We start from the raw sequence: 17325 nt of genomic DNA, 5'->3' as shown, positions 1-17325 counted from the left end.
GGGTGTGCATTATTAATTTATTAATTACCATTGGTAATACAAGAGTGGTATAGAAGAAAGAGAAAACAAACTTGGCACAGTGCTATTCAATTATGGCCTTACTTCCGCCATTAACAACAACGTTGCCTTGATTAACGCTCCAATAGGCTCTTGTTACTTCAAACTAATACAATTAAACTTTAACAAAACAATATTTTACCCTCATTTTCAAAGCAATACAATTGAAATATAAATAAAAAAAAAAAACCAACATTTTCTTTCATTCGATAATAATTAATAATTGATTTTTATCAATAAAAAATTATCGAAAAAAACACGTGAATATTTTAACTTGATATAAATAATTTGCTGTTATTTAATTTTTAATAATAAAAAATAAAAATAATGGTTCAATGTTAGTTTATATAAAAAGTCTATAAATAGTTATAAATAAAAATTTATTTATTTTTTTTTCTATTTTGTTCCGAATCACGATTATAAATCTAGTGATGACTTTATCAGTTTCATCACAGTGGAAACCTTTTTTGGTAATCCTATTAGATAGTATTGAACGTTATAAAAAAAAAATATATATATGCAACACAATCCACGTGTCTATTCCTTTATTTTCTATTCATCCAATATTCTATCATCAAATTTCGACATTTCAATTATTCGAAATATTTCCCTTGTCGATGCATTAATAATGCCAAACACGCCGAATTAAGGCCACGTCAAATTATCCATTAGAATTATTCCACTGAGAATACATTGTCCGCATTACTTGTGAATTTTATTAATTCATGATTTATATAACACCAGGTTATATTAATACCACGAAAAAAAAAAAAAAGAACGTCATTCATTTCCATGAAAAATAACAATGAAAAAAAAAAATAAAAATAGAATAAAATAATAACTAGAAATTAAAATGTCAATATATAAAAAAAATAAATATAGAAAATTGTTGATTTACTTGTATATGCGTGTAGTCAAACAATAAATTATTATTATTAATATTATTATTATTATTATTATTATAAATAAAAAATTATAAAATAAAAAGAAAAAAGTCAAAGTTCAAATAGAAAAATCAACACCAACATAATAATAAAAATAAAAAACAAAAATGTAAAAGTTAAAAACATTAATAACATTATTAATAATAATAACAATATTAATAATAATAATTAACGTTTTTTTTTATAATATGAATTAACGAGGTTAAAGCAATTAAAGACACTCGCAAGTTGTCTCCGCACAAGGTTCAAAACACAAGGGTTTGTATATAGACATATAAAACATGAATGCTCGTTAGTACTTAGATAAAATTGAATTTTTTTTTTTCAACTTTTTTTGTTGGTTTATAAAAAATTAATTAAGCATCTATTATAAAATTTAAATAACCAAGAGACACACACAGTGTATATCAAAACTAATAATTACTCATAATTTTTTTTTTTTTTTTTTTTTAGTGATAATAATTAATGATTAAATTATTATTAACAAACACAATGTGATATCCATAAATTTTTATAATTGTAAAATATATATATGCATAAGAATTTAATAATTTTTTTTTTTTTAAATCACTCACATGTAATGATCAGTCGTCATTGTATATGTATTCTGTTTTTTTTTTTTTTTAAATATATTTTTGATTTTTATGATAGCTATTGTTATTGGTATTATTATGATTATTATTTTGATTATATAGTTGTATTTTGTATTATTATTTATAAATTAAAACAAATAAAAAAAAAAAAAAAAAAATTTATATAAAAAAGTAGGAATAGCTCCACAGCAAACGGCGCTTTCAGGCCAACTGGTATGTCAATTGGCTTGTTGCCCAGTTTTATAACTCTTGGTACCAACCCCTTCCAAAACTTACTTTTTTTTTTTTCCTCCCTCTATATCAGACTTTATAACTCAAAGTGTCCCTTTTACTTGGTAAAAAGTCAACGCAGCCCTTTTTATCGCGTGAGTCTTCTTTTTATTTTATTATATGTTTTTATCTATTTTTATTCTCAATTTTTATATTTTATTTAAATTATATTGAAGACTTTTAAGTTTTTTCTTTTTTTCTCTTCTTTTAATACATGCATGTATAAATTTTTATACTAAAACAAATAAAATTTAACAATGATATAAATTTTGATTATTTACTTTTATGGAAATATAAGTTTTACTAGTCTCATGCAGAGATGTATTTATTTTATGGTAAAAAATAAGAATTATTGGATAAAAGAAATTTTAAAGAAATTCCAAAAAAAACTTTATACATGTTAGTAATAAAAAAAAGGAAAAAAAAAAATTTCTTTATTGTGTAAAATATCTGCCAATGTATACTGAATACTTTATGATTATTATTTAATTTATTTTTTTCATAAAATAAATGTATAACATTGAGTATTTTTGATTCAATGAGTCATCATTGGTTTTATTAACTCGCAATGTATTGTAAATTCAAATTGTATATTTTTGAATTTAATATAAACACGTAATGTTCATTCATTTAAAAAACAAAAAAAATGTACGATTTAAAATTAAATTCATTCACATTTTATTTACGCTTATAAATGTATCAATGTGTGTTTGTTAATTATTCAAGATAATCCATGAAACGTGATGCAGCAGCTCCATTGAATAAATACTTTATTTATAGAATAAAAAATAATATAATATAAATACGTAGGTAATCAGTGAATGAGTTTATTTATTGTCAACAATTATTATGAAAAAAAATAATAATAAAAAAGAAATATTAATAAAATGATATTTAATTTTAAAGACTATTGATTTGTAACAAAGCTTTTATAAGTTTAAAACACGAATTTGGTATAATTTGACGAGGCTAGGATATAGCGTGGCCAGGTTTGGCTTATTGGCAATTACGTTGGTAGGGTTGAAACACGCCACGCGGAAATAACCATTGCGACGACAGTTACCCATTTTCATGGCTGGGATGAGAATAGAAATGAACGGAAATAAGAGGAAGAATATCATTACGAGTTATGTAAACAAGATCTTCAAACCAGGATAATAATGACACTAACGTGATAGATATTTTAACCACCATAATATTCAATTTATTGATAATTTAATAAATAAATTTTTATTTAATTTTAATTTTATTTATTTTGTTAAATTTATTTATCAAATTTAACGATAAAACAAAAATTATTTCATTTTAATTACAAGTGACTTGTAAAAAAGCAATTTTAAATTTTTCGACAGTAGTATAGATCAATTTTAGGGATGACAATTTTTTTTTTTTTTTTAAATAATTTCAAGTCACATGTGTATTCTTTAAATTATAAAAAATTCTGAGACTCACGTACAACCTCAATTCAAATTTGATATTCAAACAATGATAAGTCTTAATAAGACTATGAAAATTTATATAATTTAAAAAAAAATATAATTATGAATATTAAAAAAAAAAAAAATTAATAGAAAAATAAAAAATAAATAAAAAGTTTTACCGCAACGATACTGCGGCGAAGTTAAGTTGAAGGACCAGAGAAAAAAATGTAATCGTGTTTTTGGATTAATGCAGAAGTCATGCAACGTCAGTTGAAGGATGGTTGTAGCAAGACTTTCACGCGATTTAAATAGCTCACGACGATGTATAAATTTACTTATTAAAAAAAAATTATTTAAAAAAAAATAAAACAAAACAATTGGGTTTGGGTATTTTAAGCGACCAATTTGAGTAGAGTGTAATGAGTCCAATAAAAAAAAAAACAAATCCAATAAATATAAGCTGTAAAACTTACCTGGATGAACTGCCAATACTGCTGATACTTGCACCATCTGCTGTTCGTCTTTGTTCTCTGGACACGTCGCAATCAGTAATATCGTATTCCGATGTGTCCGAGTCACTTAATCGTGATGTTGTTGATGGTGGACTGAGATGATAATCAACTGGAGTTATCACAATGTCATCAGACGGCTCCTGATATTGCCTACAAATTTAAAATAATATTTTAAAATTTATTTTTTATCAAATAAATAGAGACAAAATAAGAAAAAAAAAAGGATGAAATAACGTACCCAATATGACGACGTTCATCGTGAGGCGACAAAAAATACCACTGTGGTTTTTCGTTGAGGTAGGTGAGCTCGACAATAGCCTCGCCAAGAAAATCATTTGTACCATACCGAGACATTTGCACATTGTCCCAGACAGTAATCTCCAACGATTTGTACTTTAATTCTGATTTTCTAACATTATAAATAAATGTTTCATTCCATTTTGGATCATTTGTATTGTGCAATGTTTTTGTTCGTCTTTTTGTTTTTTCACTAAAAAATAAAAACAAAAATATATACTTTTAAAAATCATATAATTATTATTATCTAATTATTTTTAAACATAAAAAAAAAAAAAAAAATCATATAAAAAGCATCAAGTTCATTAAAGTTTATCGTTGTACAAAATATCGAGATGTTGTACAAGCAATTATGGTCCATGTCAACAGTAAGTATAGAGCATTGAAAAAACCAGGCGCGTCCGGTTAATGGTAGGATTTATAAAGTTAACGAAAGTACCAAAAAGTTTGTCGCGACTATTAGGCGCAGACTCATAAGACGAAGACGACGAAGACGACGACAACAGGAGCATTGGCACTAGTGCCAAAATTACCAAGAATATACACAAGAGTTTACTGTGTTTAACTTATTATTATTTGTTTCACCCCCATCAGTTTACATCGATCTAGCAATTTACCCTGACTTTAACCACCCTTGCCAAAAGTCACCATCACCTTGCCACCACCCGTCTGTCGTCGATGGTTTTGTTGCTGTTTTTTTTTTTTTTTTTTTTATTTGTAAAAGAATATTATTTAATCCCTGCTGTGCAAGATGACTCTGACGCTGATGATACTTGTTTCACCCACACACAAAAAGACATTCAATAATGTTCAAATTATATTGTAATAAAACCAGTGCCAACAGGTCATGTATCGCATACAACATTAGCCAAAAAAAATGATCATTTTAAAAAGTTATCCTATTTATTAAAATTTATTTAACATCTTGAAGATGAAAAAAAAAAAAAATTAGAGCAAAGAAAAAAAAATCAAATAAACGTTGACATTTAAAGTTTATAAAAAAAACTATTGATTTGTTAATTTATATTTTAAAACTTGCCTTGTGTCTGGAAGTAAATACATTCTTGCATATGGACTTCTTAGTTGGCTATTATTTCTTGGTGTTAATTCAGCAGCACAAATAATTGTAACAATTAATTGAAAACCAACTGGATCATAGCTAAGTTTAATTTGTAGTCTGCCATTAACATTTGTATTATTTGTTGAATTTTGTGAATGTCTATTTCTTCCGTGTGCATGAAGATCCGGTGAGCCTGGTGATGTCACCAATACCGATGGCTTGTCTCTTCTAACATCGTATAATTCTGTAAAATTATATATTCATATTTTAATAAATATAAATAACAAATACATTAAATTTATATTGGATATACATAAAAACAATTATTTTAATTTTTTTAATATGCATTTTTTTCATAATAAAACAACATCACATTAATATTGTTTAATAATAAATAAATGCAGGTTTTATTTTCCATTATTTAAGGATAAAAAAATAAGATATTTAATATATATTTAAACAGAATACAACGTTAGCCAGTCATTTTAAAATAAGGTATATAAAAGTATAAATATTTGATAATAATTTTCACACAGTTGCAAATCGATTTTGTAGCAAGACAGAAATATTCCTCTTGGGGATTTCGAATAAACACGGAAATCGATTGCTTCGCAGACAAAAAGAGGGTGAAAAATAGTAAGGCCGTCTAAAGATTAACGACAAAGACAAACGAATGAAAAAAAAAAAAAATCAAACAGGATAGTATTACAGTTGAAATAGAAATAAAAAAATATTAAAGACTATTTATATAATAGATAGATTTCGTTTCGTAGTTTTATTACAGGTAATATTTTTTGATATTTTAAAAAATTTATCAATCATAGTTGTTGCTCCCATAGGACTATTTTTAAGATGGTGATTTAGCAGGGGTGCATTTGCACTACTTAAACTACATACTACAATTAAACATCAAAATGACCATTTATTTTTGCTTTTTTTTTTTATGAACATAAATTTAACCGGTGTTATTATTTTATTTAATTATTGCAGGGATATGAATATGCAACAGTGTAAACATTGATTTTAAGCATAAAAAGTCCTACCCCATATTAAAGATTTCTTAAGACCTGAAATTCGAAAAATCATATAAAATTCTATGATAATTAAGCGGTGTTTTAACTACAGCCTTTAATGTGCACTTATTAACTAATTTATAATTTATATATCTACTTTGATATAACAATTAATTAATCATTATTATTATCAAAAAAAAAAATAAAAATCAATCAGTAAAGATTGAAACTAATACAATGAGTAATTTATACATAATTAATTTGAAAAGAAAAAAAAAGAAGAAAATTCTAATGAATTATAATGAAAATTGAAAATTACCTTTGTGATGAGGTGGCTGAGGTATTGGCATTGGTTCGTGTTTTTGTCGCCATTGATTTTGGCCTGTTACACCTCTAGATGTCATTGGCATTAAAGTTGTTGGAACACCGGATATCATTGGTGTATTTGCTGAACCAGATGTATTTCTTGCAACAATTAATTCAACTTGTGGTTCTTCACGTGATTCAGCAATAATATCAGCAACTTCCTGGAAACTTTTACCTTGAAGACAGTGACTATTCCATTCAATTACTTCATCACCTAAAATAATTATAAAAATATTTTTAAAATGTAAATTAGCTTCTTCTCAAGTGAGAAAATAAATGAAAGTAATTTTATCAAGTCAATTTTTAATTAATATTTTATTTATGTAATGAAATTTTTTATTTTACCTGGTCTCAATTGACCATCACGATCAGCAATACTGCCTTTTTTAACTTTTTCAATAAGTGCACCAGTACGTCCATCTTCAAGAAGCATACCACCAACAACTTTTAGACCAAGAATATTACTGCTACTAGTTGAACCAGCTTGCTTACGCAGGATCATGTGTCCAATAGTTTTTTGGCCTGGTTGCTGGGGAATCCCCAAAAAATCAAATTGGAGTACCTTCTTTTTATTGACAATATATTACAAAACATGGTGTATTTATATTTTTTTTAAATATTCACCATATTATTTTTAAAAAATTAATTAAATCAATGAATGTGACTCGTGATTTTGATAATGATTTATCGAGGCACAAAAATCTAACAAAGCCAAACAAACGTATTTTTTTACAAAACAGGCAATAATGCAAAAAAAGCAAAATGAAATATTTTAAATTAAATATTTTTCTATGTCTTGCAAATATAATAGAGATATATGATTATGCAAATATTTGTGTACTTATATATTTTATTATTTATCATGCATTAACGAAATTTCAGGACATTGTGTGTTGTTGGTAAATATAATCAAGCAGCATGCAGAGAGGATGATATTTAATATTGGTAGATTATCATGTTCATATGCGAAAACCCTGGGTGAGTCGAGGACAATCGGATCCTATCAGGTGGATCTACTTTAGGGATAGGGGTCACCTCAATTTAATATTGATTTTTATTCATTTAATATCATCATTGATTAATAATTCTGTTTTATCAAATTTCAATTTTAACTTCACTTATTTTTGCTCCATTTATTTCAATTTTAAATACTCATGTAGTTATAAAATAAAGAGATATCATATTTAAAATTTTTAAAATAAAATTTATCATGGTCAAGGCATTTTTTTTTTTATGGCAAAGTCTTTTTACATACTGCGGTAATATTTTTTTAAAATGTATTTTTATGTGTCTTAATTCTTGCCAAAAAATTTTGAAATATTACAAATAAAATTATTATTATTTTTATTTAACTAAAATAAATATTTCAATACCGATTGAAAAAGTATTTTTTGGCAGTCAAAATTATTTCATATATAAATAATAAATTTTATTTTTTTTTTTTTTGTTATTTTATTATCTCAAGTCTTTTGAGATATTTTTTTTAATTGAAATAGAGTTAGATACTTTGTGGTAGAAAGTTTATTATTTTTTTTTTTTTATATCATTTGTCTCTTTGTATACGAGAAATGATGTTTAACAGCAATCACGTTTACTTGAATTTAATTTTATTCCCAATTAACCCATATTCAAGATATCTCTCAGTTGACTGTATATAAAAAAAAATAATAATTTATTTTAAAATATATATATATTGTCCGAGCCCACCCAGCATCAATGAAATTCAGAATTAAAATACTTTAGGACTAACGAAATTATGCTTCTCATATTTAATAGCATCACGTTATTATTTAGCTTTTAAATGGAGGCAGTATAAAAAATAAATTAAAAAAAAAAAGTTACTTAAAATATATATAAGAGCTTTTTTGTTACTGTCAAAGCTTCTATCATCAGATAATAACGTTTTCGCAATATTTAAAAAAAAAAAAAACTATCAAACAACAAAGTTTAAAACAAAGCTTATGCATGTATAAAAATATATATTTTTTTTTTAAATTTATTTTCCAATAAATAGCTAATGTAAATTTATTGTTAAAAAAAAAAAAAAAATTAACAATTTTAAATGACTTTTAAAAAAGCGTCAATTAAGCTATAAATAAATTTTTATTAAAAAAATATTTGAAAATAATTTCATTAGTCCAATTTTTATTGCATTTAAATTCTGAAAATTTGATAAATAAAAATTTATTGAACATCCTACCAATTATATATACTACTCACAATAAAAAAATAAAATAATTGCATATAAAATTTGCATTTTAGCTCAACTACTTATTGAGATCTAAGATGATATATTGAATTTATTAAAAAACTGAATAATCATCAGATGTTGTTGATTATATATTTTTTTTTGGTCATTGGCACTTTCCAAAATCGTACCTTTGGCAAGTCACCTCGATTGCTGTCTTCACTACTAGTGAATGTACTTGATGTATCAATTCCGGAATCTTTTGTGGCACTATCTTGGCTACCTTGACGATCAGCTTCCCAAGACCAGTCATCCTCTGATCCACCGACATTTGTTCCACCATCAAAACGTACTGTCTTTTTCCCCCTTCTCTCAGTAAACCTGAACGGTATTTTATCATTTTTTTTTTTGTTTATTTATTTTTATATGTTTACGTTATTATAACGTTATTGTTTTTTATTATTTTTTTTTTTGTTTCTTTAATTTATTGCACGACAAAAATATGGATTTTTTTTTTTCACGCGCGCGCACACTTTCATTCTTTTCTTTCATTTTCCAGATTGATTTTTCAAGGTTTTATTTTTTATTATTATCATTATTAATATTATTATTGTTATTTATTATTATTGTTATTTCTTTCGCTACCAAGCCGAGGGTGGCTATCTCGCCGAGTCGATTTGATTCCAGGGTATAGTTTGAGTGCACGACCTCCGACGGTTGCTTTTCCGCCCACGTTTATGGATTCCTCAGTTCTTTCAATTTACCCATCGATCTTATCTCTATTTTTTATTTATTTATTTATTTATTTTCAATCCCATATCATTATTTATTAATTTTTTTTTATTTCAATAATATTTTTGGATCCAAGAGTCAATTTTATATTTTCACTTTTTTCAAGAATTTAATAAAAATATATATTTTTTTTTTTTCATCTGACTGGCGAGGTTGCTGCATCCTCGGCTCTTTTTTTTTCTCTCTCTCGTTTCATAACTTTCTTTCTCACAATTAAATTAATTTATAAATTAAATAAATAAATAATAAATTAAATTAAAAAATTAATTAATTATTATATATAAAAGTGTTGAATTTTTTTTCTTTTTTTCTACCTTTTTAAATGCAAGTGATATAGAGAGTTTTTAGTCAGACATAATTTGTCGTACAGAAAAAAATTAAATAAAAAAAGAAAAAAAAAAAATTAAACACTCATATAATGTTTTTTTTTTTAATCAACTATATTTGAAATTAAATTAAAAGTATTTATTAAAAAAAAATAATAAAAAAATGAAAAAAAAAACACACCTCCGACTGTCAGCACGCCATTCATCGGCACTTCTTCGAAAACTTCTACGCACAAGTGTGCTTTCCTCTTTTCGTGGTTCTCGTGGTGGATGATGACCATTAAATTCAATTGTCATTGGTCCAGTGATATGATGTCCATTATGTGATCCATGTCTACCAGACATTGTTGCTGAGCCATCCCCATGATGATAGAACCCCTTCCCTACAGTAGATCCAATAACTTTTCTCGTTTTTTTTTTTCTTTTTTTTGTTTTTTATGTTTACTTTAATATTAACTCTAATTTGATATTTAATATCTAAATTCTATATAGCATATTATTTAAAACATCATAGTATAATATATTTTTGAAAAAAAAAAAAAACTATTTTAACCCTTCTTAAAAATTAACTTGCCAAGTTAATTATGAAAAATCACGTATTCCTAAATCCTATATATAAGAAATTATTTTTTCTTTATTTTTTAATAAAATATTTAATAATCTATTTTAATCGACATTGGATTTTATCTATTGTTTTATGTATTTATTTATGATTGATAATAAAATCAATTTATATTGCGTGTTGTGTAGCGACCTGTGGGTAATGTACATGTACATGTAAATAAATATATAAGTATACATATAGAAAAATTGTAACATACAAGTGTGCTAATATATATATTTATATATTATTTTAAAATGTGCGAGAATATTCAGTAGGTATCAATGTTGAGCTGTTTTTTAAATAAAAAAAAAAAAAATTTTAAAGCATTATTTAATAAAAATTTTGGTACAAATAAATATTTAATTAATAAAATTTAATTAATCAGCTTTTTTTGGCATTTATTATTTATTAATTAAAAAGAAAATTAATTGTAGAAAAATATTTTGATGTTATGACTGTATTAATAAATAAAAATTATAAAAATTAAAATAAATATTATTAAGTACCAAAACTTTTGAGGCTTAGAATGTTTGTAAAGACAAGTAATGAGTTCCATATATAAATACAAAGATGAAACATCTTAATAAAAGTATGTATATATTATTTTGAATGTACTTTTGTGTTTATGTTAAAGTGCATAAAACATGTAGACTATGAATGGTTTTAGCAATTAAAAAAATTAATTATTGTTATAATTATATTAATAAACATTGACGAAAATAGTAAAGAAAAAAATTATCATTATTAAAACAAAAAAAAAAAAAGAGAGTTAACGAATATCGCATGAAGACATCCATGCACGCCCACGATCACCATGTCCCCACACACACACACACCCACACACACATATTTAAATAACAATTAAAACTCGTAACCGATATATTAAATAGAATAAAAATTAAATTAAATTAAACAAAAATAACGTGAATATTTAAAAATATATATATTAATAAAAATGTTTTAGGCATTAATAATCTGCGAGCGATAGAATCAATGAATGCGAGGACGATATAAAATTAAATATAGAAAATATATATATATATTTGACATTGATCGATTTATTTTAAAAGGTACCGCGAGAAATTTCTTCATCTTCTCATCCAGCATTGCTTGACGATTTATTCTGTCACCAGCTTTTCCTCTCGGACTCCTTGGACTTGCATTCACTATCTGCACCAGTTTTTTACCTAAAATCGCATTTATTCCACGTTTATTTAAAAACCATTTTCATTTTTTTTTTTTTTTCTTTTCATAAAGCCGAATTAAAAATGACAAAAAAAGGTGGAGCTTTTGTAAAAAAATAATAGTAATAGTTAGGTATACGAGTACGATAGAAAAAAAAATATTTTTTTTTTGTTATTTGTATTTGTTTTTTTTTTTTGTTTTAAGTTGTGGCTTATAAAAAGTCGAAAAATCTCGTTTACGACTCATCAGCACGTGACCGTGTAACTATGAGTACGATAAGAGCCAATAAAAATGACAAATTGGAAGTACGATCAGTACCAATTCTGATTTTCGTATGCATCGCGTGAGTCTTTGTCTTTTTCGTTTTATATTTTTTTTTATATTTCATCTCTGTCTTTGGTTTTTCATGCTAGAATATTCCTTCAAATTCTATTCTCGTTGACAATATGTATGTGTGTGTGAATGTATATTGTATAAATCCATGTGTATGTAGTAGTTTGTGGATAGATGAGTATGCAAGTCCATACGTGCGCGAAATGTACGTAAATTCAAACCATTATTCTACCTTCTCCTCATCCCAAACCAACCAACGACCGATTGCATATTTTCCCTACTAAATTTCCAGCATCTCTCATCGTCTATATACATACATGAATTTTTTTTTTTATTTTTTTATTCTCGAGTCATTACGAGTTTGCACGACGAATACAAAAAAATAAAAAAAATAATAAACTGTATATGATTCTACAAAAAAAAAAAAAAAACTAAAAATTTATCGCGACTAATAACCACTATTTTTTTTTTATGAAATAATTAATGAGATTATTATCAAAAAAACCTTGCGGAAACTGTCAATTTTTTATTTTTTATAAAATTATATTATAAAAAAAGGAAAATAAATATGATTAATAGCTTTTTTCTAATTTACGTTTTAAAACTATTGTAATATAACTTTTATAATTTCATAAAAAAAAAATATTATAATCAAAAATTGAAAAATTAAATGAGAACAAATATAGAATATACATTTTTTTTTAAAATATATATAACCGCAATTATACTTGAACTAGCAAGACGTAGTAAAAATTAAAAAAGAAAAATAAAAGTTACATGGCACTTTCCCAAAACGACAGTTACACGGTTAATAAATAAAAAAAAAAAAAAAACAAATTCAAGTGCTGGTTTGTGTAAAAAGTATAGTGGGAGTATAAAATATATTTTTTGTGTAATAAAATGTACAGAAAGTGCAAGGATATATAGTAGTTGAGTTGGAGACTTCAAGTGAAGGGCCTCCGGGGTCTTAATTTAAAAGTTAGATGACACCGGCTTACCACATAAATAAATCACTGACTATATAGGTGTGAAAATTTTTCACCCTCTTTCTCAACATCCCTCTCAAATATATATATTCCAATGTCTCTCACAAGACATGTGTTCTTTTTCTCTTTCTAAATTATTATATTTTACTATGAAAAAAAAAATAATATCTTCACTAAAATTCATTCATGCTCTACTACTCAAATAATAATAATATTTTATTTAAATAATTATTTGTCATTTAAATTAAAATAATAATTTATTTGCCAAGTTAAAAAATTGTTTTTTTGATTTATTTTAATCTTTGGTAAATGCCACGACGAGTTTGCCAAAAAATTAATCAACACAGTTACATTTTGGCATGTTTTTTTTTGGCATTTTTAAATAATTTATTTGTGTTTCTTTAAATTGTGTAGCTATGGATTATATAGATTATTAAAATTCCATTTATCCTGTAAATTTTTATCAACAAAATAAAAAAAAATAATCACGAAATACATGTGTTGATCGTTAATGATTATTATTTGTATATAAATTTTTAAAACAAATAATAGCGTGTATAAAATTAACAAAAACTTACCTCATTAAATTTTTTATATTATAAAACTCACTACTTGGCTAATATTCTGTTCTAGATTTTCTAATGTACATGTACATATATATTTTATAATTATTATTTTTTTTTTTTGTGCATCTACGAATGGGAGCAACAACACGGTCCTCCTCGTTATTTCAAACCATTGAAAATAATTATGTTTATTTTATTATCATTATCATTATTGTTATTTTATATCTAGAACACATTTGACAGGTCTATCGATATTTTATTTCCGTTTGAATCACGTTTGTTTTATCAATTATCACCTTTCATTGGACATTGAGTGCAACTGATCGTTCATAAACTTAAACCACTAATAATAATTCATGGATTAATTTTACTTTTTTCAATTTCAACTTGAATATATATATATTTTATAATATCGATACAAAATATGACTGTTGATGAGTCGCTGTGAATGTCAGTGTGTTTTTTTTTTTATTTTTAAATGACAGAGAATGTCAAATATTATGCAGTTAGTTTTACTGTTGCAACAACAAACGTGTCTATGACAAAAAAAATAATAATCACGTTGATATTTTTCGAATATCAATATTTCAAAAAGACTTGAATATTTTTTTGTTAATGAATTAAATTTCATAACTAACGTTGAGTAAATATATTTTTAAAAAACATTTTTAATAATATTTTTTTATTTAACCCTCTAGATTGTGCTTTTGATAAACTTCATTATTTTATAATTTTTAAAATATTCCATAACTGTAATTTTATACTTTATATAATAATAAAAATATAATTAAAACATAAAATATTAAATTACATTATTAAATTATAATCCATAAAAGCTACGCATGTAAAAAAAATTATTAATAATTATTAAAATTTTCTCGTAATTTATTAAAAAATAAAAAATAAATTTAATTTATTTTCTTTAGTCAATTATTTGTGATTGATAAATCATTTGAAATATTTTTTTCAAGAGCCTTGTGCGTCATTACCCGATAAATTGTTTCCTTATTATTTTTTTTTTCCGAGATTGTATAATAAAAAAAAAGCGAGAAATTCATTTTGGATTTATTACATATATGTATTCACATACACAAAGAAATTGCGTGACGAGGTGATTTTTTCTCCGTAAAATTCAGAGTCGGTGAATGGACCGAAGCCGGTCACGAAAAGACGACGTATAAAAAAATATAAAAAAAAAAAGAGATGAACGAGAATACGAGAAAAAAAAATAATAATAAAAGTAGCAAAAAAAAAAAGAGGGAAGTTGTTTAAAAGAGATGTTTGAATTCGCCCACGTGTTCGCTATTGCGTGACGTCAGGCCAAAGAAAACGCGTAGGCGAAAATGATGAAAAGTAGGTGGGGATGGTGGTAAAGGGGGTGGTGGTTGGTGATGGAAAAACGTCAGGGGGAAATGAAACAACTGAAAGGACTGGCAAGGATCAATGCAACGAGATGAGTTCCGGGAGAAGCTAAATTCCCAGTGAACATTCCTTCGATATGTATATACAAAAAAATCATGTATAGATATTTACAAAATCTACGAAAATCATATTCCCATATTGAAAAAATTCCCCATTCACGACCTTTCAAAATTGATCCTTATTTTTTCCCGACGGACAATAGTTATCGTCAGTCAAAAATATTAATTTTAATATTTTTTTTTTCAAGATTGTCAATCGAAAGATATAAGCAAAAAAATTCGAAGGATAATAAAAAATAAATACTGTCATCCCTAATATTGATATATACTACTGAATACTATTTTTTTTTTTTTTCTTTTTGAACTTTTGATTATGCAAATTATCAATTGACCTTTTTATATTTTATTTTCTTATTTTTCTTTGATTAACGGTTATGAAGATATTTAAAAAAAAAATAAAATAAATATAAAGAGAGGAAGATAAAATAAAAAGGCCTTGGTTATTCTTGTATCACAACGACGCACATGTTGTAAGAATAAATTTAGCACGTGGTTGCGTTAACTCAATGCTTCATTGCTCTGGTGTCTAATCAACTATGTATACCGAGGCCTCTGTCAATCTTGTATTACACACACAGAATAAAACTCATCAACTCATCAAAGTCATAAAGTCATATAGAATATTAAAACTAAAATTTTTATGAAAAATCAATTGCACTGTTTATATCTAAATTTATTAATATTAATTTATTATCTGCTGGACGATTATAATATTTAAAAAAATATATTTTTTTTTCATTTGTTATTGATATAAGATTGACTTACCCTTTTCAGATTCATCTTGTTCATCACTGGGACACTCGGGTGTACTTCTTTCTTCCTCACTACTACTGAAACTCCGTTGTTGATGAATGGAGCCAGGTACTGAACCAGGTGGTTGTTGCGTTTGATGACCACTCTGATTTTGATGTACAGAATGTTGAGAAGAATGAACACGTGATGTGTCAACTCCTGGATGTGTATAAGGCATTGAAATATCCGAATTTTGTTCCTAATAAAAATACCAAAAAAATAATAATATATATTTATAATTTAAAATAATATAAACTTTATTATAATAATGATAATATTACTTGATAAATTTGTCTTGATCTTTGATAAGTCTGAGCATGTTGTTTCATAAGACCATCAAGTTCTCCTCGATATAAACTTGGATCATCTTCGGGAAAAGCACCTGGATGTCTTGGAGTTTGTTGAGGATATCCACCAACAACAACATGAGGCGTTGGTAGACTTCTTGAGTGTGGTGAAACTGACATTTCCACTCCACTATCACTAGTTGACATCCTCCTTGTTTGAGTCTGAAAATTAATTATTTATTATTATTAAAACTTTTATATTATTAATTATATTTTATTCATCAAATTTCATAATGACAGATAATTATTTCCTCAGCTTTTATTCAATACTTTTTCAAGCTATTTATTAAAAATTAAAAGTTTTTAAAATAATAAATGAGGTACATCATTAAGTTAGCACAATCATACCAATATTTTTATGTTTTGTTTTTTATTTTTTCTACAAAAACTCATCGGTAGATATTTTTTAAAATAATCCGGCAAATTTCATAGCGAAACAAGGATTAATTATTGCTAAAAAAAATTAAAATTCATTTATTTTATGTCAAGTTTTATTGTCCAGCTAGTTGATGAAACATCATAGTCTTTTAATTGATAAAAAAAACTTAACAAGTGCACATGAATACGTGAATGATGCACAAAATTTCTTCCAAGGTCCCGAGTGATTGTGTTAAATTTATGGAGCTATATAAATGTATTATAATAAAACTTTAAATATGTATTTTAATGTTGACAAAAAGTTAAAATAAAATGGGCCTAATATGTTTTAACGAGTATGCTGTGCAACGTCTGTTCAAGTTTAATGGCTTTTGGCCAGTACCACGTTCCTCATACAAAACTTTTTCATTAGTCTTTGTGGAAATGATCAGTTCTTTTTCTTTTTTTTTTTCCAACACAAAAAAATATATATAAAAAAAAAAAAATAAAACAGCGGAAAATAAAAAAAAATCGAAAAAGATAACAAAGTCCTTGAGATATTTCTCTGTAAAATCTTATCCATGTTAACGAAAAAAAAAAAGAAAAAGAACGACAAGATTAAAAGTGTCTATAAAAAAATTCGTATAATAAAATAAAAATATATATATATAATGCTAGTTTGTTTTGCCTCAAGATACTTTTTAAAAGTATATTATTATTATTTAAAAGTAACATGAAAGTCTCGAGAAAAACAGAAAGAGTTTTGTTATCGAAAACGAACTCATACAATTTGATACTTTCATCGATAATGCACTTCTAGTTATAACTGCCGGAG

At 25.3% G+C, this 17325-nt stretch overlaps 1 protein-coding gene across 14 annotated transcripts in view; it reads right to left on the bottom strand.

The window, feature by feature from the left end:
- LOC122847422 (regulating synaptic membrane exocytosis protein 2) overlaps window positions 1-17325 on the bottom strand; it is a 55749-nt gene that overhangs the window by 17462 nt on the left and 20962 nt on the right. For 9 of the 14 annotated variants that reach the window (XM_044145090.1, XM_044145089.1, XM_044145080.1 and 6 more), the window contains 10 exons: window positions 16068-16295; window positions 15760-15985; window positions 10021-10222; window positions 8913-9102; window positions 6879-7062; window positions 6487-6747; window positions 6198-6221; window positions 5134-5398; window positions 4036-4287; window positions 3759-3947 (listed from right to left, as the gene is read on the bottom strand). In XM_044145090.1, coding sequence (XP_044001025.1) covers window positions 3759-3947; window positions 4036-4287; window positions 5134-5398; window positions 6198-6221; window positions 6487-6747; window positions 6879-7062; window positions 8913-9102; window positions 10021-10222; window positions 15760-15985; window positions 16068-16295 — 2021 coding nt within the window. Of the gene's footprint in view, window positions 1-3758; window positions 3948-4035; window positions 4288-5133; window positions 5399-6197; window positions 6222-6486; window positions 6748-6878; window positions 7063-8912; window positions 9103-10020; window positions 10223-11517; window positions 11631-15759; window positions 15986-16067; window positions 16296-17325 lie in introns of all 14 variants that reach the window. The other 5 variants (XM_044145084.1, XM_044145088.1, XM_044145092.1 and 2 more) reach the window with 4 other exon arrangements.

The sequence above is a fragment of the Aphidius gifuensis genome, linkage group LG1 (assembly GCF_014905175.1).
Source record: "Aphidius gifuensis isolate YNYX2018 linkage group LG1, ASM1490517v1, whole genome shotgun sequence".
Taxonomy (NCBI): Eukaryota; Metazoa; Arthropoda; class Insecta; order Hymenoptera; family Braconidae; genus Aphidius; species Aphidius gifuensis.
The sequence above is the reverse complement of the archived record's forward strand: the minus strand, read 5'-3'. Positions and strand labels throughout refer to the sequence as shown.